This window comes from Myotis lucifugus, unplaced genomic scaffold (assembly GCF_000147115.1).
Source record: "Myotis lucifugus unplaced genomic scaffold, Myoluc2.0 scaffold_295, whole genome shotgun sequence".
NCBI lineage: Eukaryota > Metazoa > Chordata > Mammalia > Chiroptera > Vespertilionidae > Myotis > Myotis lucifugus.
In genome coordinates, this window is record NW_005871343.1 from 1,336,732 (window position 1) to 1,361,110 (window position 24,379).

At 38.3% G+C, this 24,379-nt stretch overlaps 1 protein-coding gene across 2 annotated transcripts in view; it reads left to right on the plus strand.

Moving 5' to 3' along the window:
- UBQLN1 (ubiquilin 1) overlaps positions 1-24,379 on the plus strand; it is a 45,625-nt gene that overhangs the window by 17,449 nt on the left and 3,797 nt on the right. The window contains exons 3-10 of one of the 2 annotated variants that reach the window (XM_006100019.3): positions 1,333-1,448; positions 12,727-12,989; positions 13,461-13,619; positions 14,309-14,540; positions 17,396-17,538; positions 20,840-20,923; positions 22,376-22,491; positions 23,007-23,175. In XM_006100019.3, the coding sequence (XP_006100081.1) occupies positions 1,333-1,448; positions 12,727-12,989; positions 13,461-13,619; positions 14,309-14,540; positions 17,396-17,538; positions 20,840-20,923; positions 22,376-22,491; positions 23,007-23,175 (1,282 nt within the window). The remainder of the gene's footprint in view (positions 1-1,332; positions 1,449-12,726; positions 12,990-13,460; positions 13,620-14,308; positions 14,541-17,395; positions 17,539-20,839; positions 20,924-22,375; positions 22,492-23,006; positions 23,176-24,379) is intronic. The other variant, XM_006100020.3, reaches the window with a different exon arrangement.

A 24,379-nucleotide genomic window follows, 5' to 3' on the forward strand; every position in this document is an offset into this window, starting at 1 on the left:
ACTCTTATGCATATATACAAAGAAAATATACATGAAATAAATTGATTAAAGCCTTCCTATCACTATTACATGTTGAGTTAGAGTCTTTTGAGTCACCCTTGGTCTCAGTTTCCATTCCCATATTTTTCCATATGGGATGAAGCTCTACTCTCAGTTGAGTTGGTGCAGCATTGTTCTTAAAAGGGTGCTACAGTATTTTCTCCAGGAATTTCTTTCAGGCCATTGATACCCATTCTGTAAATTTTTATTCTGGTTTTCCCTAACAGCAGATGTCTGTTTCACTGATATGAAATTCATTTCTTCTCTTCCTGTTTCTGTGCTTTTATGTATGCACAAACTTCATTTTAGTACCAAGTAATGGTATAATCTTTCTGAAGACACTCTATATGGCAGTGGTTCTCAACCTGTGGGTCGTGACCCCTTTGGGGGTCGAATGACCGTTTCACAGGGGTCGCCTAAGACCATTGGAAAACACACATATAATTACATATTGTTTACAGTAGCAAAATTACAGTTATGAAGTAGCAACGAAAATAATTTTATGGTTGGGGGTCACCACAACATGAGGAACTGTATTAAAGGGTCGCGGCATTAGGAAGGTTGAGAACCACTGCTGTGGTAAATACAACCTGTGTGGTACAACAGGGTGCTCAGTCACTCAGTTGAAGTTACATAGAACATATGTGTGCAGGCATAATAATTGTCTGTCTGCCAGCAATTGTAAGACAGATCCTGATTTCAAAGGTGTTAAAATTTAAAAATGTGCATCTTAGAATCAATTAAAGTGAGTGAGATTCAGAACTCTTAACTGGTATCAGAAGGAATAGATTTCTAATAAAACATTTTATTACTTAATATTAAGTAATAATCAGTTATTGCTTTTATTGATTTTTCAACCTTCTTTTGGTGAAGTCTCTTTATTTTTTACTTTTAACAATTTCAAAAGTCTGAGAAAAACTAACCCTCCCGCAACGCTCAAGTTCATAGAAGGGGATAGATAAAAAGTTGCTTATATATTTGAACTTTATGGCTGTGATGGGTGGTTGGTTCTCTTCTGTGAGGTGACCTATTTTCCTCTCTTACATAATCAGTATGATTGAAAGTAATGAAATATTTATGTATATTATACTCAAGGAGGAGCAATTGAAGTATAGTTTGGTTTTTGTAAGGTTTTACTATGTTTCTTTTTATATAGTTACCTCAGGGTATTTATTTACTTTATGAAAATTTGAGTTGGTCTGAAAACTTATTCTTTATAATGAGTGTCAAAATTTCAGAGGTTCTTTTAAAAATAGTTCACTGTTCACAGCATGAATTAATTATCTTTCCTAGGTCTCAGGATCATTCAGCCCAGCAAACAAATACTAGTGGAAGCAATGTTACCACATCTTCAGCTCCTAATAGTAACTCTACATCTGGTTCTGCCCCTAGCAACCCTTTTGGTTTAGGTAAGTGTCTTTAATCATTTTTATAGGAATTGGAAAAAACTTCCTTCTTCGCAGGGTAGTTTTTATAAAATGACAGAATTAAACATGAAGTCACTTTAACAACAACATAAATTTCTATAGCTTCTGTAATTGTTGTAGGTATTAAGAAAGTAATTGGGAATATAGATATATTTGGTAAGCTTACATTTACATTTAGTTAAATAGTCAATAGGTGACACATTAACATTTTTTTAACATTTTTATTGATTGATTGATTTGAGAGAGAGAGAGAGATTTCAGCTTGTTGTTCTACTTAATTATTCATTCATTGGTTGATTATTGTATGTGCCCTGACTGGGGATCCAACCCACAACCTTGGCATATTGGGATGATGCTCTAACCACCTGAGCTACCCGACCAGGGCATGATGACATTTTTTTAAAATAATGAACAAGGTAGTATATGTATACCTGATCTGATCACCTGGTGCATAATTGAATCTAAGGAAGATTAGCTGATTGTTGATCATAGGTAAGATCCTAAATATAATTTTCTCACTTATAAAACCAAGAGATCACAATGTTGTAGTGATTTTCTGTCTGAACACACAAAAAGGGCAGGGCCTGGGAGCAAGCTCAGTGGTTAAAGATCTCCTGTATAAGCCCAAACTATTTATATCAGTTTTATATACTGAGGTTCTATGAAGGTTTTTTTTTCTTTCGGGGGGGTGGGGGGGAACGTATTCTGAAACTAACAAAAGTAGAACTAGATAGATATGGCTCAATGCTTCTTTCAGTTCTTAAGTTGTATGACAAGTATAGTACCTCAAAATGACATTATAAAAAAATTTGTATACGGGAGGAGGGTTGAGAGACTGGGTGAAAGAGGTGAAGGGATTAAGAAGTACAGAATGGTAGTTACAAAATAGTTAAGGGGATGTGAAGTACAGCATAGGAAATATAGTCAATAATCTATCTATATATATATAAAATGCTAAGTGTCCGTCCTTCCCTCTGACTGGTAGCTATGATGCGCAATGACCACCAGGGGGCGGACACTCAATGCAGGAGCTGCCATGATGCACACTGGCCATCTATACTAATAAAAGGGTAATATGCTAATTAGACCAGGTCAACTGGCTATCTTCCGGAGGTCTGACTTCCTGCTGGACAAAGCCATGGTGGTGTGGGCTGAGGCAGAGGCAGTTAGGGACGAGATCAGGTTGGCAGGGGGTAAGGGGCGACTAGGCTGGCAGGGGAGGGCAGTTGGGGTGACCAGGCCGGCAGGGGAGGGCATTTGGGGCTCCCAGGCCGGCAGGGGAGGGCATTTGGGGTGACCAGGCTGGCAGGGGAGGACATTTGGGGTGACCAGGCCGGCAGGGGAGGGCATTTGGGGGCATTAGGCAGGCAGGCAGGTGAGTGGTTAGGAGCCAGTGGTCCTGGATTGCAAGAGGGATGTCCGACTGCGATCGGGCCTAAACCGGCAGTTGGACATCCCTTTAAGGGTCCCAGATTGGAGAGGGTGCAGACCAGGCTAAGGGACATCCCCCTCTCCCCCCCAGTGCACGAATTTTGTACACCGGGCCTCTAGTTTAAAAATAAATGGCACCACGGACCTGGCGCAAACAAACCAACAATCAGCTTCCTCCATGTGGGACACAGGCCCCACCACCACCCCAGAGCAACACCCCACCAAATTGCAGCCAACACTGCCAAGATCCCATGGTACAAAATGCAGCCCACAGCCCAGCCCAGAAACGGTGGCTGTAGGCACCAGGTAATGAAATCACGTAGCAACGCCCAGCTTCCTCTCTCTAGCGACTAGCCTCCTTGGAGTTTCTTCAGCCCAGGAACCCAACTTGCTTTATAGCCAGGTGCAAACATTTTACAGTTCAACCAAATGTTTGAAGCGTTTTCCCGTGCCTCATCTCATTTGATTCTCACAGAAGTCCTGAAGTAGGTGGATAGGAGACTTGGTAGAATCCTATTTTCTTTTCATTAGCAAGACAACAGAGATTTAGAAAGTTTAGAAACTTGACCCGACTGAAAAGAAGAAATGGTGGAACTTGAAAATGACTTCAGGTTCTCTCACTGCGCAAAATATAGTCAAACACTGCTACAGTTAAATATTTTACCCTTTGTTCTCCCTGTGATATACAATAATAATGTGCTTTGTGTTGACATTTACTGCTGTGTTGCTGACAATTACCTGAAAGAGAAGTTGGGATGCTTCACAAACTTACAAAGTTAAAGTTGTAAATACTTCATCACAAGGGAAATTAGTCAAGCACTCTGAAAGTGTTTTTATTCTCTAAAAAAAAAGTCTTTATTGTTCAGATTATTACAGTTGTTCCTCTTTTTTCTCCCCATAGCTCCCCTCCACCTGGTTCCCACCCCACCCCATGCCCTTACAACTCCCCCATTGTCCTCGTCCATCGGTTTTCGAGTTTTGTCCAGTCTCTTCCCTCACCCCCCACACCCCCTTCCCCCTGAGAATTGTCAGTCCACTCACTCTCTATGCCCCTGATTCTATTATATTCACCAGTTTATTCTGTTCATCAGATTTTTTTATTCACTTGATTTTTAGATTCACTTGTTGGTAGATACGTATTTGTTGTCACTTTGTTCATAATTTTTATCTTTACCTTTTTCTTCTTCCTCTTCTGAAAGAATACCCTTCAGCATTTCATAAATACTGGTTTGAACTCCTTTAGCTTTTTCTTATCTGTGAAGCTTTTTATCTGACCTTCAATTCTGAATGATAGCTTTGCTGGGTAAAGTAATCTTGGTTGTAGGTTCTTGCTATTCATCACTTTGAATATTTCTTGCCACTCCCTTCTGGCCTGCATAGTTTCTGTTGAGAAATCAGCTGACAGTCGTATGGGTACTCCCTTGTAGGTAACTAACTGTTTTTCTCTTGCTGCTTTTAATATTCTCTCTTTGTCTTTTGCCCTTGGCATTTTAATTATGATGTGTCTTGGTGTGGTCCTCTTTGGATTCCTTTTGTTTGGGGTTCTCTGTGCTTCCTGGACTTGTAAGTCTATTTCTTTCACCAGGTAGGGGAAGTTTTCTGTCATCATTTCTTCAAATAGGTTTTCAATATCTTGCTCTTTCTCTTCTTCTGGCACCCCCATAATTCGGATGTTGGTATGCTTGAAGTTGTCCCAGAGGCTTCTTACACTATCTTGATATTTTTGGGTTCTTTTTTTTCTTTTTGCTTTTCTGGTTGGGTGTTTTTTGCTTCTTCGTATTTTAAATCTTTGACTTGATTCTTGGGATCCTCTAGTCTGCTGTTGGATCTCTGTATATTATTCTTTATTTCAGGCAGGGTATGCTTAATTTCTAATTGGTCCTTTTTTATATCTTTGAGGGTCTCACTAAATTTCTCGGAGGTTTCTAGAAGATTCTTGGGTAACCTTATAACCATGGTTTTGAACTCTATATCCAGTAGTTTGCTTTCCTCCATTTCTTTCATTTGTGACATATTTCTTTGTCTCTGCATTTTGGCTGCTTCCCTGTGTTGATAGAGTGGCCTTGTGTGCTAGGTGTCCTATAGGGCCCAGTGACTCAGCTTTTGGTGCACCCCTCACAGTCTTGTTGTAGTTAAGTCTTGATTGCTGTTGGTATCACTGGGAGGAATTGACCTCCAGACCAATTGACTGTGAGGACTAGTTGTGTATAGAATGGGAGAACAGTTGTGCTGGAAACACCCTTATGGGGCAGGACTTGCGTCAGTGGGGCTTTGGTGCTCACTGAGTCTGCCCCCTGAGTGTGTCTCTTACGGATCTGAAGAGTTGTAATCTGGTGTGGTTTCACTGTGACCACTGGGTACACTGGCTCTTTGACCTCCAAGGAGGTGCAAAGTCAGCCACTGCCTGAGGCCACCCAGCAGGAGCTACAGAGAGATCTGCAAATTCCTCCTCTTTGTTTGGGGTTTGGAGGTGCCCAGATGAGGTGCAGCTGTGAAGCAATTCAGGTTGCTGACGAGCCTTAGGCCTTCTTTTAGAAGCTTTGAGGTTCTTTGACCCAGCTGCAATTTGTTAGGTTTTAGATTGCAAAAGCCTTTGCCCACAGCTTGGGTGGGGCTTTAAATTGGGTGGAGCAAGGTCTCAGGGAATCACAGGCCGTGCAAACAGCCATGGTTGCCTGTCGGCCCTGTGTCTCTGTGTCTCTGTGTCCCGCGGCCCCGTGCACCGTGCAGGAACAATGAACACTGTGAGCACCTCTGAGAGAAAGCCGCCCTCGTGTTCTGGCCCTATGCCAGGCAGTCCAGTTTCGCCTCGTATGAGTCTGGGTCCCCAGAGTCTTGCCCGGAACTGGAGTTCAGAGCAGTCGGGAGTTTGTATCTCCCTCCTGATTGAAAAAGACCACAGCGTACCCAGTTGCCAGCCTGTTTCTCGCGCCTCCGTGCCTCCGCTCTTCCATACCTCTGCGCCTCCTACTAGTGTAGACGCACTTTTCTCTTTCCCTGTAGTTGTTGAACTTCTACTCAGCCAGCCTTCCCGTGGTTCTGGGTGATACCCGTTTTGTTTTTTAGTTGTAGTTTTGATGTGGTTGTGTGAAGCAGCAAGTTCAGGTGTTTACCTATGCCACCATCTTGGTTCCTCCCTTTTACTGTGTTTTCAAAGTGTTTTTATTCTTAATGTGGTATACAGGTAGATATTAGAATAAGTTTAATCAATTTATCAGTCATTGTTTTCATCAATGTTTTTATATCATTTTTATTGTTTTTATATCATGTGGCACTTCTATTATAGAGAAAAGGTGAATAGCAATATTAAAATATTTCTTCTAATTAGTTTCCTTTCAGTGTGCACGAATTTGTGCACTGGGCCACTAGTACAAAATAATATTAAATTAAACTGTAATTTATGCCGAAACCGGTTTGGATCAGTGGATAGAGCTTCGGCCTGCGGACTGAAGGGTCCCCGGTTCGATTCCGGTCAAGGGCATGTACCTTGGTTGCGGGTACATCCACAATGGGAGATGTGCAGGAGGCAGCTGATCGATGTTTCTCTCTCGTCGATGTTTCTAGCTCTCTATCTCTCTCCCTTCCTCTATGTAAAAAGTCAATAAAATGTATTTAAAAAAAAATTAAACTGTAATTTAAAATTTTTTTTAAAGAAAATGGTCAGAAAACTAACCAAGAGAAAACAGTATCAGTAGTTAAAGGAAGAAAATTTCAAGGATAGATTGATAAGTATTAGGATAGATTGATTTAATATCTGAAGTGTCCACTGAATTTGGCAGTCTAAGAGATCAATGGAATTTTCAGTCAAATGATGGGGGCAAAAATAGGGCACAGCAAGCTTAGTGAATGGGAAACACAGTCAGAAAACAGAAAATGCATTTTTCAAAGATAGCTGAGAAAGGAAGCAAGACAATGGGTGGCAGTACAATTCTGTGGCTTTTACACATGGGATAGACCTTAGTGTGAAAAGAGGCAGAAAAAAAAGAAAAGCTGACTGTATAGACTAAATGAAGTAGTTGATGAAGGGGTGAGAATAAAACTAGAAATGAAGGAATAAGGGAGATGTATGGTGTCAGACAAATTAACTAAAAGCCTTTCTAGGCTTTAATTTCTTGGCCTATAAAGTGAGGGAAGTGGGGAGAGATTTACACCTCAACAATAGCTTTCATGGGTCTGAACACTAAATAATTTCATCCTAATCTCTCTACATTGTTTGTGTTAATAATTCTGCCATATAAAACTCATCTGCCTGTACCTAGAGAGACACATGCAGTCCAAGATCATTTTAGAAGAAGCAGCAATCATTTTTTACAAAGCAAATGTGAATTCATGCCATGTCTTAAATGTTTTCAACATACTTGGCATAGAACTAAATCACTAAAAATCTTTTTTTCCAGAAGGGGGAAAAGGTATGGTGTGATCCTTGTCATGAAAATTGTACATTAAATTAAAAAAAATTTTTTTAATTGTTTTCAATTAGTTTATATTAATATTATTTTGTATTAGTTTTAGGTGTACAGTATATTGGTCAGACAATCATATACTTTTCAGAGTGTTCCCCTGATATTTGTAGTACCCACCTGGCACCATACATAGTTATTACAATACTAGTGGCCTGGTGCATGAATTTGTGCACATTGAAAGGAAATAAATTAGAAGAAATACTTTAATATCGCTATTCGCCCTTTCTCTAAAATGGAAGTGTCAGAGATGAAAGAAAATTAGTAAAATGTACATGAAAATAATATGTAAATTGATTAAGTAAATAATAACATGATATAATAACGAATATTTTCCATGAAATTTTTACTGTCAGAATCTTTGTTTATCATTGATTTTTTAAAATATGCCAGGTATTCTGGAATATTTATATCATTTGGACAAACTTTGCCTTTGCTACAACATCAAGTAAATTTTCATCAGGTGATTTTTCATCAGAGAAATTTAGTGATAGGCAAAATTGACATGTAACAGTCATTCCACCACAACTGTGTTTGATAATTGCATCCTCATTTACTTCATTTTCGCTATGAAGGCAGTTCCTACCAGTATTGGTAGTACTTGTCAATGACTGTTCTTCAGACATATTCTGTTGACGCCGCCGCTTTCTTTCAGCATCAGAGGCACGTTGTACCAATAGTTGTTCTTCATATATATTCTGTCGACAATGCCGGCTTCTTTCAGCTTCAGAGGTACAATGTGGCAGAAGTTGGTCTTTAGACATATTCTGTTGACAGTGTAACTGTCTTTCAGCTTCAGAATGTCAACAAAAAAACCCCAAATTTACGATTGACAGGACAGATCGAAACGCATGCAATTGGCTCCAGTAAGAGCTTTATATGTATCGTGCATGTGCGAGTCAACTTAGCCTTTCATATCTATATTAGAGGCCCAGTGCACGAAATTCGTGCTCAGGTAGGGTCCCTTGTGGCTGCCAGCTGCTGGCCAGGGCCTCCCTTCCCCCAGCTGCCAGCCGGGGCCTTCCTTAGTTCTGTGCCGCCCCCTGGTGGTCAGCACACATCATAGCAATTGAATTCTTGGTCGGTCGAACTCCCAAGGGGACACTTTGCATATTAGACTTTTATATATACCTATATTTATAAAAGGCTAGGTTGACTCGCACATGGACGACACATCTACAGCTCTCACTGGCGCCAATCGCACACGTGTGTTTTGACCTGTCATTGTCGATAGTGAATTTGGTTGACACTTCTATTATAGAGAAAGGGCAAATAGCAATATTAAAATATTTCTTCTAATTAATTTACTTGCAATGTGCACGAATTTGTGCATTGGGACACTAGTAGATATATAGAAGCCTAAGCGACTGAACAGCCGGTCGCTATGACACGCACTGACGACCAGGGGCCAGACGCTCAATGCAGGAGTTGCCCCCTGGCAGTAAGTGTGTTCCCACAGCGGGAGCGCCGCTCAGCTAACCGATGGGTGCCAGACGCAGGGCTCACAGCTGGCTGCCGGAGACCGCAGCAGAGCGGCAGTGAGCCTACTGAGCGATGGCGGCAGGCACAGCAGGGCTGGGATGAATAGGAACAGCAGGCAGGAGCGGCAGGCAGTGTTAGGTAGCCAGTTTTGGCCCAATCCCCACAGGCCACGCTAAGGGACCTCACCTGTGCATAAATCCGTATCTAGTATATAGATAAACTTGCTTAATTAGACCTGCTTTCTGATTTAGTTAAACTTTTCCAGCCCAGTGAAGCACCCAAACTTCTCTTTTAGGTAATTGTCAGCAAGACAGCAGTAAATGTCAACACAAAGCACATTATTATTGTATATCACAGGGAGAACAAAGGGTAAAATATTTAACTGTAGCAGTGTTTGACTATATTTTGCGCAGTGAGAGAACCTGAAGTCATTTTCAAGTTCCACCATTTCTTCTTTTCAGTCGGGTCAAGTTTCTAAACTTTCTAAATCTCTGTTGTCTTACTAATGAAAAGAAAATAGGATTCTACCAAGTCTCCTATCTACCTACTCCAGGACTTCTGTGAGAATCAAATGAGATGGGGCACGGGAAAACACTTCACAAACATTTGGTTGAACTGTAAAATGTTTGCACCTGGCTATAAAGCAAGTTGGGTTCCTGGGCTGAAGAAACTCCAAGGAGGCTAGTCGCTAGAGAGAGGAAGCTGGGCGTTACTACGTGATGTCATTACCCGGCGCCCACAGCCACCGTTTCTGGGCTGGGCTGTGGGCTGCATTTTGCACCATGGGATCTTGGCAGTGTTGGCTGCAATTTGATGGGGTGTCGCTCCAGGGTGGTGGGGGGGCCCGTGTCCCAATTGGGGGAAGCTGAGTGTTGGTTTGTTTGCGCCAGGTCGGTGGTGCTGTTTATTTTTAAATGGCCAGTGTGCGTCATGGCAGCACCTGCATTGAGCTTCTGCTCCCTGGTGGTCATTGCGCATCATAGCTACCAGTCAGAGGGAAGGATAGACACTTAGCCTTTTATATATAAAGATTAACTTCAGTTGTACCATGTAGTGGTTAGCCAATCATACTTTATGCAGCGTTCCCCATGATATTACCATTTTCTTTTTTGTTTCATTTGTAGGTCTCTTCTCTTTCTGTTCCTTCTGGTATTGTTCTCCAGAGTTCTGCCTCGTCTTTCTTCTTTTGCTTTTATTTATTTTTCTTTGAGTGACATTATACTAACTGTGTGTCCTGGTGACTTTCAGATCTGTACCTTAACCCACATAGTTTCTGAACTCCATGCAGTATAGTCAACCCTATTACCTGATATTCGCTAAGTCATTGGTTCTCAACCTTCCTAATGCCGTGACCCTTTAATACAGTTCCTCATGTTGTGGTGACCCTCAACCATAAAATTATTTTCGTTGCTACTTCATAACTGTAATTTTGCTACTGTTACGAATCGTAATGTAAATATCTGATATGCAGGATGTATTTAGGCGACCCCTGTGAAAGGGTCGTTCGACCCCCAGGTTGAGAACTGATGCTCTAAGTACTTCAGCTTTTGTATGTGTCTCCTCACAAAGCAAAGGAAAACAATACAAATTATCTTGCCCCTCAAACCACTACCTCTCTCCTATCAAATCTCTTGAACCATAAATGTCTTTCTTCCACCATAGGCAATTACTGCTAACTACTTGTTTTAGGTTCTCAACTTTTTAAATCTGTAGTGGTTTTAAATCTGAGTTATTTCCATATTGTTATTATTAGAAGAAGAACAACTTAAGTGACTATTCTGCTTTCTGCTTTAGCCCTTATCTGTCTCTCCATCCTCATTTCTTACCACTTCCCAATAATCATATTAGTCAGGATAGGCTACCCTGTGGTAATAGATAACCACAAACTTGGCGCTTTATTACCACAAAGCTTAATTTCCTGCTCCAAAGCTTTTCTTCATGCTTTTCACTGGTCAGTGAGGCCTCATCTACAGTCTTCAGGGACTCAAGCTAATGTAATTCTGCCATCTTGGAACATGACAGAAGACACAACCTTCTGTACTTTGGCCGGAAGTGACACCCATCATTTCTTATAGTCCTTTGGCCGTAACTAGTCACTTGGGTCTGTCCAACTGCAAAAGAAATACAAGGCTACACGTTGAATGTTTAGTGAGCCCTGCTATGTGCCATTCCAGTCATTCTGTATTTTTTCTGTTTCAAGAATACATCAATACTTATAATATTTATGTCTATACTTTTTGTATATAATGTTTATTGTGCCTAGTATTAAATCTCCCAATGCTGTCCACGTCTTCTTGCCAACTTATTTATTCTCCAAACCCTTTGAGTGTCGTCTTGTAGGAAAGCAGCCATCCTATTTAGATAGTGCCATAATATCCTGTGACTATTTAAGTTCTTATTCTGCTTTTTTTTTCTTGTCTGTCTAGATTGAGTTCTGAGGGTAGTTCTTGTGTCTTTCTTGTCACCTTATTCCCAACATGTAGCACAGTACCAGCCATATATAGGCAATGCTGAGTAAGTGAGGAATGAATGCATTTGGTTGATTATGTAAATTTACAAAGTTAATGTGTTATGATAAGCACTTATCATCCTCTTGCGTCTATTGTTTCTCCATGATTTCATTCTGTTATATGTCCTGGCTTTTTCTCTCATTGATTGGCAGCAGCTCTGCACTATCCAGAGTTTATAGGTAAATTGCTAAACTTAAATTAGTTTTCTGCAAAGACATTGTTAGAAGTATAATCCAGTGCATATTTTTCATTTCTTCCATTAGGCATATTCTGGGGTGTGGTTTTTTTTATTTTTATTTTTTTTAATACGTTTTATTGATTTCTTACAGAGAGGAAGGGAGAGGGATAGAGAGTTAGAAACATCGATGAGAGAGAAACATCGGTCAGCTGCCTCCTGCACACCCCCTACTGGGGATGTGCCTGAAACCAAAGTACATGCCCTTGACCGGAATCGAATCTGGGACCTTTCAGTCCGCAGGCTGACGCTCTATCCACTGAGCCAAACCAGTCAGGGCATTTTTTGTTTTTTTGTTTTTAACACAAACTAATTTTCCAGCGCCACATGGGTGTCCAGTAGTTTAATTCTGATATTACCTACCTGGAGTTAATGTCAGATCCTGCAAGTTAAAGGGCTCAGACTGCTCCTACTTCAGATAATAGTCCAAGTTCCAGACCACCTCTACTTCTAACCGGCAGGCTATATTGAAGATTTCCACAACCCATCTTCAGGTTTGATAATTGGCTAGAATAGCTCACAGAACTCAGGAAGACACTTTACTATGTTTACCAGTTTATTATAAAGGGTACAACTGAGAATTAGACAAATGGAAAAGAATCATCGGGCAAGGTATGAGGGTTCGGGGACAATGCTGAGCTTCCACGCCTCCTCTCTGCTTGTCACCCTAATAGCATGTAGATGTCTTCACCCACCTGGAGCCTCTCTAAATCTCATTGCTCAAGTGTTTTTACAGACCTTAAACTCTAGCAACTTCTTCTCCCCTAGAGGTTGGTGGCAATAGGAATTTTCCAGCTTCATTATAATCTTAAGGAACCAATGTTGTATATATGGTCCGTTGTTGACCAAAATGGCAGTTATGTGACATGTGACTGTATAATTTTGTATTTGGAATATATATTTGATGGCTTTATTACTTAAACCTAAGTATCAGAGTGAATACATTTTTGGCTAATTTCGGTTATAGAAATTAAACGTATATATGAAATAGGAATTACACTTTTGCTTTTGAATGGTTTTCTGGATTGGATTATTGATTCAGTTAATATTTTTGCATCTTCATTTTGTTAATGGAGCACAGTCTTGTTAATGGTAAAATTTCTGACTTTTATTTATGTGTTTTTTCCTCTTTATCCTCTTAGGTGCCCTTGGAGGACTTGCCGGTCTAAGTAGCTTGGGTTTGAATTCTACCAACTTCTCTGAACTACAAAGCCAGATGCAGCGGCAACTAATGTCCAATCCTGAAATGATGGTCCAGATCATGGAGAATCCCTTTGTCCAGAGCATGCTTTCAAATCCTGACCTGATGAGGCAGTTAATTATGGCCAATCCACAAATGCAGCAGTTGATACAGAGAAATCCAGAAATTAGTCATATGCTGAATAACCCAGATATTATGAGACAAGTATGTGGAATGCTCTTTCAGTCCATTTAGCTAGGATATATTTACTTAATTATTCAATTTTTTATGCCTAAAAAGCTTGTCCTATATGTATGGCTAAGCTAAAAAAGGAAATCCTAATCTTTGTTAAGTAAAACTCAGTAAAGCACTAATTTGGACTATTTTGAACTTTGAATTTTCTGCTGTATTTTAAAGATCTTTATAAACAGTTATCCTGCAGATTTAAGAAACAAGAATTCAGTTCAGGAGATGGGAATCACTTATAACAAAGTGTTTCTTTAATTATTTGAATATTAGCTTGCTTTTTTAGGTGAAATCCAATAGGAATTATTTAAAATAGTTTTCTGATTTATATATTGAGTGATAATTCATAGAATTAGTAAACTTGAAAAAATTAGCTGTGGCAGTTAACAGTTAAAGTAATTCATGTATGTTTTAGTGCCTTTTTTTGTTTAATGGAAATTTTCTCCGTAGACATTGGAACTTGCCAGGAATCCGGCAATGATGCAGGAAATGATGAGAAACCAGGACCGAGCCTTGAGTAATCTGGAAAGCATTCCAGGGGGATACAATGCTTTACGGCGAATGTACACAGATATTCAGGAACCAATGCTGAGTGCTGCGCAAGAACAGGTGATAACACTGCCTCCGAGGCTCAGGCTAAGGGATAGCTCCTGTTTTAACACAAATATGTTTCTGATTGAGAGCTACCTTTATATGGGGAATGTGATTTTCATTAAAAAGTTTTATATTTGGCCAGGCTGAATAGCTCATTTGGTTAGAACAGCGGTTCTCAACCTGTGGGTCGTGACCCCTTTGGGGGTCGAACGACCCTTTCACAGGGGTCGCCTAAGACCATCGGAAAACACATATGTAATTACATATTGTTTTTGTTATTAATCACTATGCTTTAATTATGTTCAATTTGTAACAATGAAAATACATCCTGCATATCAGATATTTACATTACGATTCATAGCAGTAGCAAAATTACAGTTATGAAGTAGCAACGAAAATACTTTTATGGTTGGAGGTCACCACAACATGAGGAACTGTATTAAAGGGTTGCGGCATTAGGAAAGTTGAGAACCACTGGGTTAGAACATTGTCCTGATATGCCAAGGTTGTGGGTTCAATCCCTGGTTAGGGCACATAGAAGAATCAACCAATGAATGCACAAATAAATGGAGCAAAATGATCTTTCTTTCTCTTTCTTTCTCTCTCTTCTCTTTCTCTTGAAAATAAAAAAAAGTTCCATATCTGTTATTTAAAACAAAAACTGTTTTAAAAATGACTTTTGTGTGTGTTTGTTTTTATTACAGTTTGGTGGTAATCCATTTGCTTCCTTAGTGAGCAATACATCCTCAGGTGAAGGTAGTCAACCTTCCCGTACAGAAAATAGAGATCCATTACCCAATCCATGGGCTCCACAGGCTTCTCAGAGTTCATCAGCTTCCATTGGCACCACCAACGCTGTTGGGGGCACTGGAGGTAGTACTGCAAGCAGCACTGCTGGGCAGAGTTCTGCACCAAGTTTGGGGCCTGGAGTAGGAGGTATGTTTATAACAACTCACACTTTTTTGTTCTTATTTGAATAAAACAAACTTTTCTTAATGCTGTTATTCTTTGTGCTTTTGTGTATGTGTGACAAGTAGCTTTTCATGTTGTAAGGTTTTTTTGGGGGGCGGTTTAAGAAAGTTTTAAGTATATAATGATTAGTTGTGTGCAGTATAGTAGTGAGGATTTCCAGAGGCAGTTTTGTGTTAGCATTCTCATCCGATGGTTTGGGAGAAGTTAGGTGGTCAGTTGTCTCATTTCACTAGTAGAAAACCGAAGTGCCTAGGGAATACAGTTACTTACGTATTCATTACTAGAGCACATGTTTCCTGGCTTTAGTCTGGTTTTACGCTCTAGATCAGTAGATTCTCAAAATCTAGTCCTGAGACCAGTGCTAAACTAGCTGCATCAGAGCACCTGCCAGGTTTGTTAAAAATGAGTTTCCCAGAGCTTAATCTCAGACCTTCCACAGTGGGGCTAAGATCAGTGTATAAAGCTGCTGGAGAGTCTAGTGTGTGAACAGATTAGGAATTTACTTTGGATTATTTTTTCTGTAGACTAGACTCAATAAATGGATGTCCTTTTCTCAACTATTCAAATATTTACATGGTAAGATTAGTCTACTAAGATCAGTAGCCAGAGTGATGATTTTAGTCCTAATACTTGGCATATAAATGAGAAGAAATGAAAGTAATGGGGCCACTTCCCTAAGATGAGAGGGACTGGATATAATTTATAAAGCAGTCTCCAACCGGTGGTCCGCAAGGTCCGAAAGGTTGGCGACCGCTGATTTAAAAGATCCCTGTGTCTTAGCAGAGGAAGTGCACAGGTGAGATGCTGGATGAAGAATTTTAAAAATTCATTATTTAGGGAAGAAGTCAGAATAGGGAAAGTAATTGGTGGTCACAGTGGTAAAATACAGTGGCTAACATTTCTGGATGTAATACGGGTTTTATAAAAATTGAAGTAATAACCACTTTTAAAAATTGAGGTATAATTGACATAACATGTTTTTGGTGTACAATGTAATGATTCAATATCTGTATATTACAAAATGATTGTTACACTAAACCTAGTTAATATCTGAATAACCATTTTTAAATTTTAAAACATCTGTTCCATATTTTACTGCCTATTTGATTTTTATTAACAGTCTTTTGAGAGGGATGCTTTATTCACATTTTAAAGGTTTTAGAGCCGACAAGAACAACAATCAGATTTCCTGATAGGTGGATTGTTTTTTCTACTATAGCATGGTTTTTTACAGTAACAACTTTTGTCTAACCAACAAAATCAGTTTTGCAACTTTTTACTCAGATTTTTTTTTTAATGTAATGGCTTGATACTATTTAAAACAGGGGTACAAATTTTTCTAGTAAAGGACCTCTTTTCAGGTCAAGAGGCAAAATGGAAAATACTACATTATGAGAGAAAACAAAATTTTGGAATATTTTTTAAATGATGGAGTTAAAAATACAATAATTGGGTATAATATTTTTTCATACATATTTACAAGTGATAGGAATAGAATTATTTTTTAGGGATGACATTAACTTCCTTGGCGTTCACACAGTTTCCTTTTGGCAGAATCAACTACAAATGTTCATCTATTAATACTGCTTTACTTACTTCACTCAAATATAGTCCTTTGGCATCACAGAGGATTGGTTTTAGGACCCTCTTTGGCTACCAAAATTCATAGATGCTCAAGTCCCTTATATAATACGGCATACTGTTTGCAAATAACCTATATTTACATATAGGGCATGCCTGCACATCACCTCATTCACGTTGATTCAGCATAGTGCTTGGTGCATGACAAATTTAAGTTTTGCTTTTAGGACATTTTTTGGATTTTTTCCCCCTGAATATTTTCAATTTGTGGTTGGTTGAATTTGCAGATGCAAAACCCTCAGATACAGAGGCCTAACTATATGTATTTATTTTCCAGAAGCATATGATTTTAACAGCATATTCATCAGTTAGAAATCATTTATAGGATTTTTTCTTTGCTTTTAGCATGTCATGCAGATTACTCACTTCTAATTGAAGGTTAGGTGATAGTCCTCAATTACAGGTAAATGAATTTTGAAATGGTAGAAGTGTTCTTTGCACTTATTCTGAGATCCCCCCAAAATGCTGCTGGAGCACATTAACAAATTTAATTGTGAAAGCCACCCTATGAAGTAGATAGTATTTACCTCATTTTTACAGGTGGGGAAACTAAAGTATGAAGGAGCCAAATAATTTGCCCAGGATTACATAATTAGATTAGACTTGAATGTAGGTAATCTTACTCCAGACACTACCCTTAGTCACTGTGCTCTCTGATTTCTGAAATGTTAAACGTATCTGCCATTTTGATCAGTGACTGTCAGTACTCAATGAAAATGGGATGGAGTCCCATCTATTATTTTGTTGGTGAGAAGGCTTCCTTCTTACTAAGTGTGAGCATATTGAGTGCTCAGTGTGATTCTAGTTAAGTGATCCTGGTGGAACGGAACAGTTGGCTCAGACTTCCTCACTTTATGGGATTTTTCAATAGTAATTTTGACCATACCCAACTTTTACTTAAATTGACTATAGAACTTAACCTTTCCATTAGATGTGATTCTACTGTGAATGCAACCAAAATGTTTAAAATCCATAAATTATCCTTTATTGGTATATATTTAGCATGTAGTATTGGAGATCTTAGTTTTAAAATTATTTATTAGTTCTATTGATAATATGCCTTCTCATCAGTAATTGCTAAAATGCACAGTGTATACGATATTGTTTTAAAACTTTCACTTTTGTCTACATATCTTTTCCTTGATACAATGTGATCTTTTTTTTAAACAAACTTTCAGCTAGTATGTTCAACACACCAGGAATGCAGAGCTTGTTGCAGCAAATAACTGAAAACCCACAACTTATGCAAAACATGTTGTCTGCCCCTTACATGAGGAGCATGATGCAGTCACTAAGCCAGAATCCTGACCTTGCTGCACAGGTGAGTTTGTAATTGTATTGAAAAGGCTGTGCAGTGTGAATTGAAATAGCCTGATCAAATAATTGTGATTTTGTCGTATTTGTGTTGTGTGCTACCTTAACACACTAGAAAAGTAGGTAAAGTGCATCTACTTTTTTGAAGCTACTTTGCAGCTTCACCTTGGCCATTCACTGGCTAGAAGTACAGGTTTAACTTTGTATATACATATGTTGATTTAAGAAAAGAGTACAAAAGTTTTGATTTCCTTTTGTGAAATGTAAGTCTTGAAAGTAATTAAGAACAGTGTTAATTAATACACTTGAAATACTTTTATTTATTAGATCACACAGATTCTGAGTAATAGTTATTTTCAAATGGCTGTTATAAAATAGCTTTAAATTGTTTATTACAGGCAGAGAGAGATTTGTGGGAATGGTGTTCTCATTCTTTCCATTATGGATCTCTCCCTTTCCCCTTCACTCTCCCAATACCACCAAGTTTGTATACTTGGTCCTTTATTCATTTTCTAACTTGTTACTAAAGAGGCCATAAGGAAAAAAGTTAGTGGCTCTCCACCCTAGCTGAATATGAAGGATCACCTTGGGAACATCCCATCCTGATAAGTTTTGATATAACTGCATTGGATCTTTTTCTTTGTTTAACCCTTACATTTCCTAGATGATTCTGATGTGTCCCTAGATTAAGGAACCATTGGTCTTAGAAAATTTTAGAGAATATGAAACAAGACTTGATCACCTGTAAATTATATTTTCTACTTTTTAAAAAACAGCCTCTGTAGAATGGTGGAAATTTAAAATAGTTTCCTTCATAGTTTATTTCCATTTCTAAAACTTTAGAAGCTTTTAAAGATAATTACTTTCATCATTATGTCAAATGAAGTGGTGTTTTTTTTTAATATATATTTTATTGGTTTTTCACAGAGAGGAAGAGAGAGGGATAGAGAGTTAGAAACATCAATGAGAGAGATAGAAACATCCATCAGCTGCCTCCTGCACACTCCCCACTGGGGATGTGCCCACAACCAAGGTACATGCCCTTGACTGGAATCGAACCTGGGACCCTTGAGTCTGCAGGCCGATGCTCTATCCACTCAGCCAAACCGGTTAGGGCATGAAGTGGTTTTTATTTCCTAAAGTCTGCAGTCTTAATTGACTCAAGTATATAGCAGATATCTTTAAACTATAATCCTTAGCAATAACTTCTGCCCTCTTAAAATTTGTGGAATTAGAAATAGAGAACAAGTTTTGGGGTGAATTTTTATATACTCTTAATTTTGTATAGTGTAGGTATATTTTTATAAAATACTGTTTTATTCATATGCAAATTGCCAAACTGAATATATAAGTATTAAATGCCACACTTTACTGTGATTACTGCACTTAAAAGTGGAATTATGTATGTAAAGTGATACTGTTGTATGTTTTTAAATGTATATTTGACTAATAATTAACATTGAATGTACATTTTGCTTTAAAATTTTGGCTTTAACAGGCACATTCCCAGCTATTTTTACTAACAATTCTACACTTATAAAATTACTTGAGCACTTTCCTCTACTGTATTTTTACTTTAAAGCAAAATGTTGACAAAGTAGGCTAGATATGGATGTCTTTTATTATCGATAATTTAGGAACATTTACCATATACTCTGGTGATTAAGTTTGTACTTCTCTATTCTGATTTTGATTTTTAGATATTTTTTAAAAGTCTGAGTGTAAAAAATATTATTATGTAAACAGGTAAGTTAGGAGAAATATCCTAATCAAATGAGATATGATTTTCTGAGAAAGAATAAACAAGTTTAAGGTGATATGCTTTTTCAAATAACATGAATTCTGGAAGGCAAATGTGATAACTTCATTAATATGTTTATAATAATAAAGTATTTGACTGGAGCCAATAAAGAAACAGGTTTGTTGATCTATAGCAGGTATTACTTTATTTACTATGAACTTATTGGTCACTTTGAAATAAATACTATTTATCCATAAAACATTGACTTCTTCCTGTTTTATATACTTTTTAAAAAAATATATATTAATTTTAGAGCAGAAAAGAGAGGGGTGGGGAGAGAGAGAAAGAGAAACATCAATGATGAGAGACAATCATTGATTGACTGCCTGCTGCACGTCCCCTACTGGGGATCGAGCCCATAACCTGGGCATGTGCTCTTGACCGGAATGAACCCAGGACCCTTCAGTCTGCAGGTCGACACTGTATCCACTGAGCCAAACCAGCTAGGGCCTGTTTTATACACTTTAAAAAAAAATTACCTAATCCACTTTGCAACAATAGATTAAACTAAAGGAGGAAGAGAGGAATTCTCTCTACTTCCAACATTTACATATAATTATTTCAAATATGATTAACTAGTTGAGGGCAAGGATCATTTTCCCCCAAATTTAGGCCAGTAAGTAGACTAACAGCAAATTATTTTTAGTTGATTCTTCACTCTGGAGGAAAACCGATACAAAAGTTGTCTTTTTAAAATTATGAGAATTCGTTTCTGGTTATGCTGATTGTGTATTGTAATTTTATTTTCAGGTATCTAGCATCATGTTGATATTGACCCTGACTTTCTAATTTTAATACCTATTTGAAGGTTAGGCAACATGATACTTTTCTCTTCTCTGGTAATAGTGAGGTGAAATCCAGAGGCTAATCTTGGTGTTCTCAAATGGATTTACATCTTTCAGGTCTTAAAGTATTTTAATACTTTCCTCAGAGATCTGTTGATGCTAGTCCTGGGCTGATTTTCACCTAGCAGCTCCATTTCTCTGGCAAGGTGGTTGCTGTTCTGTGCTGTTACTTTTCTGGACCTGATATCAGCTGTTTTATAGTAGGCAGGTAGATATAGTGGTTCCAGATCTGGATTTTCTCTGTGCTTGCCACTTGTGTGTCGAGGTGTCTAAACAAGCCAAGTATAGTTTCCTGTATTGTTTATTCTGTCAGTGTAGCAGAATATGTATCCCTATGAATGCCAGTTACTCCCATTTTTCCTTCAAGAGCAGATACTCACCTTTGCTCAAAGAAAAGCTTAAGAATGATTGCTTTTAATTTTTAGAATATTGCATGTCATTATCATGATCACCATTCTCATTGAGAGAGAAGATGCCTTTTTTTTTTTTTCCTGAAGATCATTCTTGTGGACAGTATCTTCCCTTCCTTTTTTATTCATGTTCTACCTTCCTCTTTTTTTAAGTGCCAGGTTAGGCACTTGGGGGAAGATAGACTATTAAACAAGGTACATTACTTGTTTCAATTATTTCCAGTTAAAATTGTTTGAACACTTGCCCCATAGATGATGCTGAATAATCCCCTATTTGCTGGAAATCCTCAGCTTCAAGAACAAATGAGACAACAGCTCCCAACTTTCCTCCAACAAGTGAGTAAGAAAAGATGCTAGCTATCTTCAGTAATGGTTTGCTTGAAAAAGTTTGTTGATAAACATTTTTCTTTGCTCTTTGATTGATAGCAAAACATAGAATAAAGTCTGATAATGCTATCATTTCAAAGAGAATTCAGCTTGATCTTACCCAAGCCCCATTTCATTGCTGATATTTTGTTTTTGTTTGTATTTCTTTTTTTTTTAATAGGAATTTTTAAAATTTATTTCAGAGAGGAAGAGAGAGGGAGAGATAGAAACATTAATGATGAGAGAGAATCATTGATTGGCTGCCTCCTGCATGTCCCCTACTGGGGATTCAGCCCGCAACCCCGGCATGTGCTCTTGACTGGAATTGAACTCGGTACCCTTCAGTCCGCAGGCCAACTGTGCCAAACTGGCTAGGTCTGCTTGATTTCTTAAACAAATTCTGAGAAAAGGACCATTTTGTTTTTGCTTTTGAGAATTTAGGATTTTGAATGCTTTGTTAATGCATAAACCATTTTCTTTCATTATACTAACTTTGAAGTGCTTCATTGTGTCATGTTATACATTAACTATTCTTGAGTAATTGGAAAGAGCTACCGTATCCTATTTTGCACGTTTGGTTTCTTTGTAAAGTTTTACTTCCTCCAAATTAATAGAATGCCTGTTTTTCAAGAGGTAAATCTCATTTCCTCAAACTCGGAATTAGCAGGATTAAAATAGTCGTTGTCATATAAGGAAGATTTTTATTATTGAAAAGTACTTGAGATTGCCATGGTATTTTATTACTTACAAAGATAGGAAAGAAGTCAGTCTTGGTGTTATGAAGTTATTTAGTCTTTGTAGTTCTCAGTCTGTTAAATATTATGTAAATGATTCTCAGGCATGTAAAACATTATCCAAGATTCGTTAGTGCTCTTGATCTAGTGTAATGATGCAAGCCTATCTATATTGGTTAGTCAGGTGCTGTATATTTGGAAGTAGTGAAGCTGAACTCAGGACATATGTATTAACTTCAAATTTGGAACTTGTTTTAGAGTGTAGTTTACTGGTAAAATTGTTACATCAGCAACATGTAACACTTGGTCAGGAGGAATATGTGGCTTTCACCATATTACCATGTTACATTAACTTTGCCTTTTGGAGTTGTCGCTTAGAAATAATATTTTCATCTTCCGTTGGGGAAGGAGAACAGGTGTGGCTTCCAGAGGATCTCCTAATTGTCTTTTATTATGAAAAATTGGTTTTCATGATGGATTTGGGAGGACATGTAGTAAAAATGTGCACACTAGGTTTGCTATCAGAGAGGAGGTTCTTGTATTTATTTTGGGAAAGAAATGATGGATTATCAGTGTCTTAACAGTACAGTTTTTTACTTTTCTCCAAAAACATAGCAAAGAAAACATTTGAATTTTACCTTCACTGATTGTAATCCCTCAATAACCGCTGGTTTTCTTTCTTCCTTAGATGCAGAATCCTGATACATTATCGGCAATGTCAAACCCTAGAGCAATGCAGGCCTTGTTGCAGATTCAACAGGGTTTGCAGACATTAGCAACGGAAGCACCTGGCCTCATCCCAGGGTAGGCTTATTTGGGAAAGATTATGAAAGTGTATGATAGTTACTTTCTCTCTTGGAGAATATTAGGCTTAATATCATTTTGCCTTTTGTTAAGAGATAGTTTTTTATTTTTTAATATGATTTTTATTGAAAAAAAAATTTTTTTTTTTTTTTGAGAGAAAGGGAGAGAAAAAAACATTGATGTGAGGGAGAAACAGCAGTTGGCTGCCTCCTGCATGCCCCCTACTGGGGATCGAGTCCCAAACTCTGGCATATGTCCTGGCTGGGTGTTGAACTTGCGATCCTTTGGTGCATAGAACAATGCTCAAACAACTGAGCCACACAGGCTAGGACTGCTGAGATTATTTTCAAGACAGAGCTTTCAAAGTTAAAAAAAGCTCTCACTTAGTCTAACTTGGCTACTATTATGTTAAAATGTTACTGATTTATTACCAGCTGCCCTGGTCTGGCCTCTTGTATGAAATAGACATACAAGTCCAGGAATTTAGGTTTACTACCAATTTGTGCTTTCCCTAGCTTTACTCCTGGCCTGGGGACATTAGGAAGCACTGGCGGCTCTTCAGGAACCAATGGCTCTAGCTCTGCCCCTAGTGAAAACCCAAGACCCACGGAAGGAACCACGGAACCTGGACACCAGCAGTTTATCCAACAAATGCTGCAGGCTCTTGCTGCAGTAAATCCTCAGGTAGTGATTCTTTTCTGCTCACACTTTACATGCCTTTATGTTAGAAATCCCCTCCCCCTCTCAAAAGAAAATGAAAGAAAAGAAAGTGGCAGTCTTTTAGGGTTCAGATTATAATCTGAAGTACAGTCTTAAGAATATTTATTCTAAAGCAGGCCTTACAAAAATTGTTAACTTTGATACTATATTAGACACTAAAACATTTTAGTTGTAGAGAAGAAATACTAAAATTTTGCCTTATTTTTTATAAGATGTCTTTAAAATGCATTCTTTTTTGGAGTCCCTATTTGAAAATTATTTAAATGCTAGAGGCCCAGTTCGCGAAATTACGCCACCGCTGCCACGGGACCCATCAATGCACCTCCTGGTGACCAGTCATTTGGTCATTATGGCATTATGGCTACTGGCTTTTTATAATATAGATGTTCATTTTATAAAAGTTTGTCAGGGAGGAATAAGGAACTTGGTTATCCCAAATAATTTCCTGAACAACTATAATCTAGTCTGTATTTTGATAAAAAAAAAAAATCCTCTAGTCAAGATGGCAGCATAGGTAAACGATTAATACAAAATAATCATCATTCAGAACCACCTGAAATCTAGCTGAGCAGAAGTACTACAACTAAGGAATTAAAGAAGAAGCACATGAAGACTGGTAGGAGGGATGGCGAGCTGGAGCAGAATCACAGCACTGGCTGGTCTCACACCCACGTGTGGTCGTTTAAAATCAGGAGGGATATCTTGGCACAGCAGCTCTTCCACTGTAGTAGCAGCTGGTCCTCTCAAGTGATTGGCCTAAGGGTCAACCCCTCCCAGTGACACCAACATAAATCAAGGCTCAACTGCAATAGGACAGTGCACACAGCTCAGACGGGCACACCTGAAGTGCCCAGCTCAGAAGACTGCAGAGGCTGAGCCACTGTGCTTTACAGGGCACCACTACCCAAGGCAACTCTACCAAATGTGAGAGACATAGCAGATCTAATATATAGAAACAAACACAGGGAAGCAACCAAAATGCAGAGACAAAGAAAGAACAGAAGAAATCTCCAGAAAAAGAACTAAATGTTGGAAGCAAGAAAAAACTATTAGGTACAGAGTTCAAAACACTGGTTATAATGATGCTCAAGGAACTTATTGAGAAATTCAAGGAACTTAGTGAGAACATCAACAATATAAAAAAGGATCGGTTAGGAATGAAGGATAC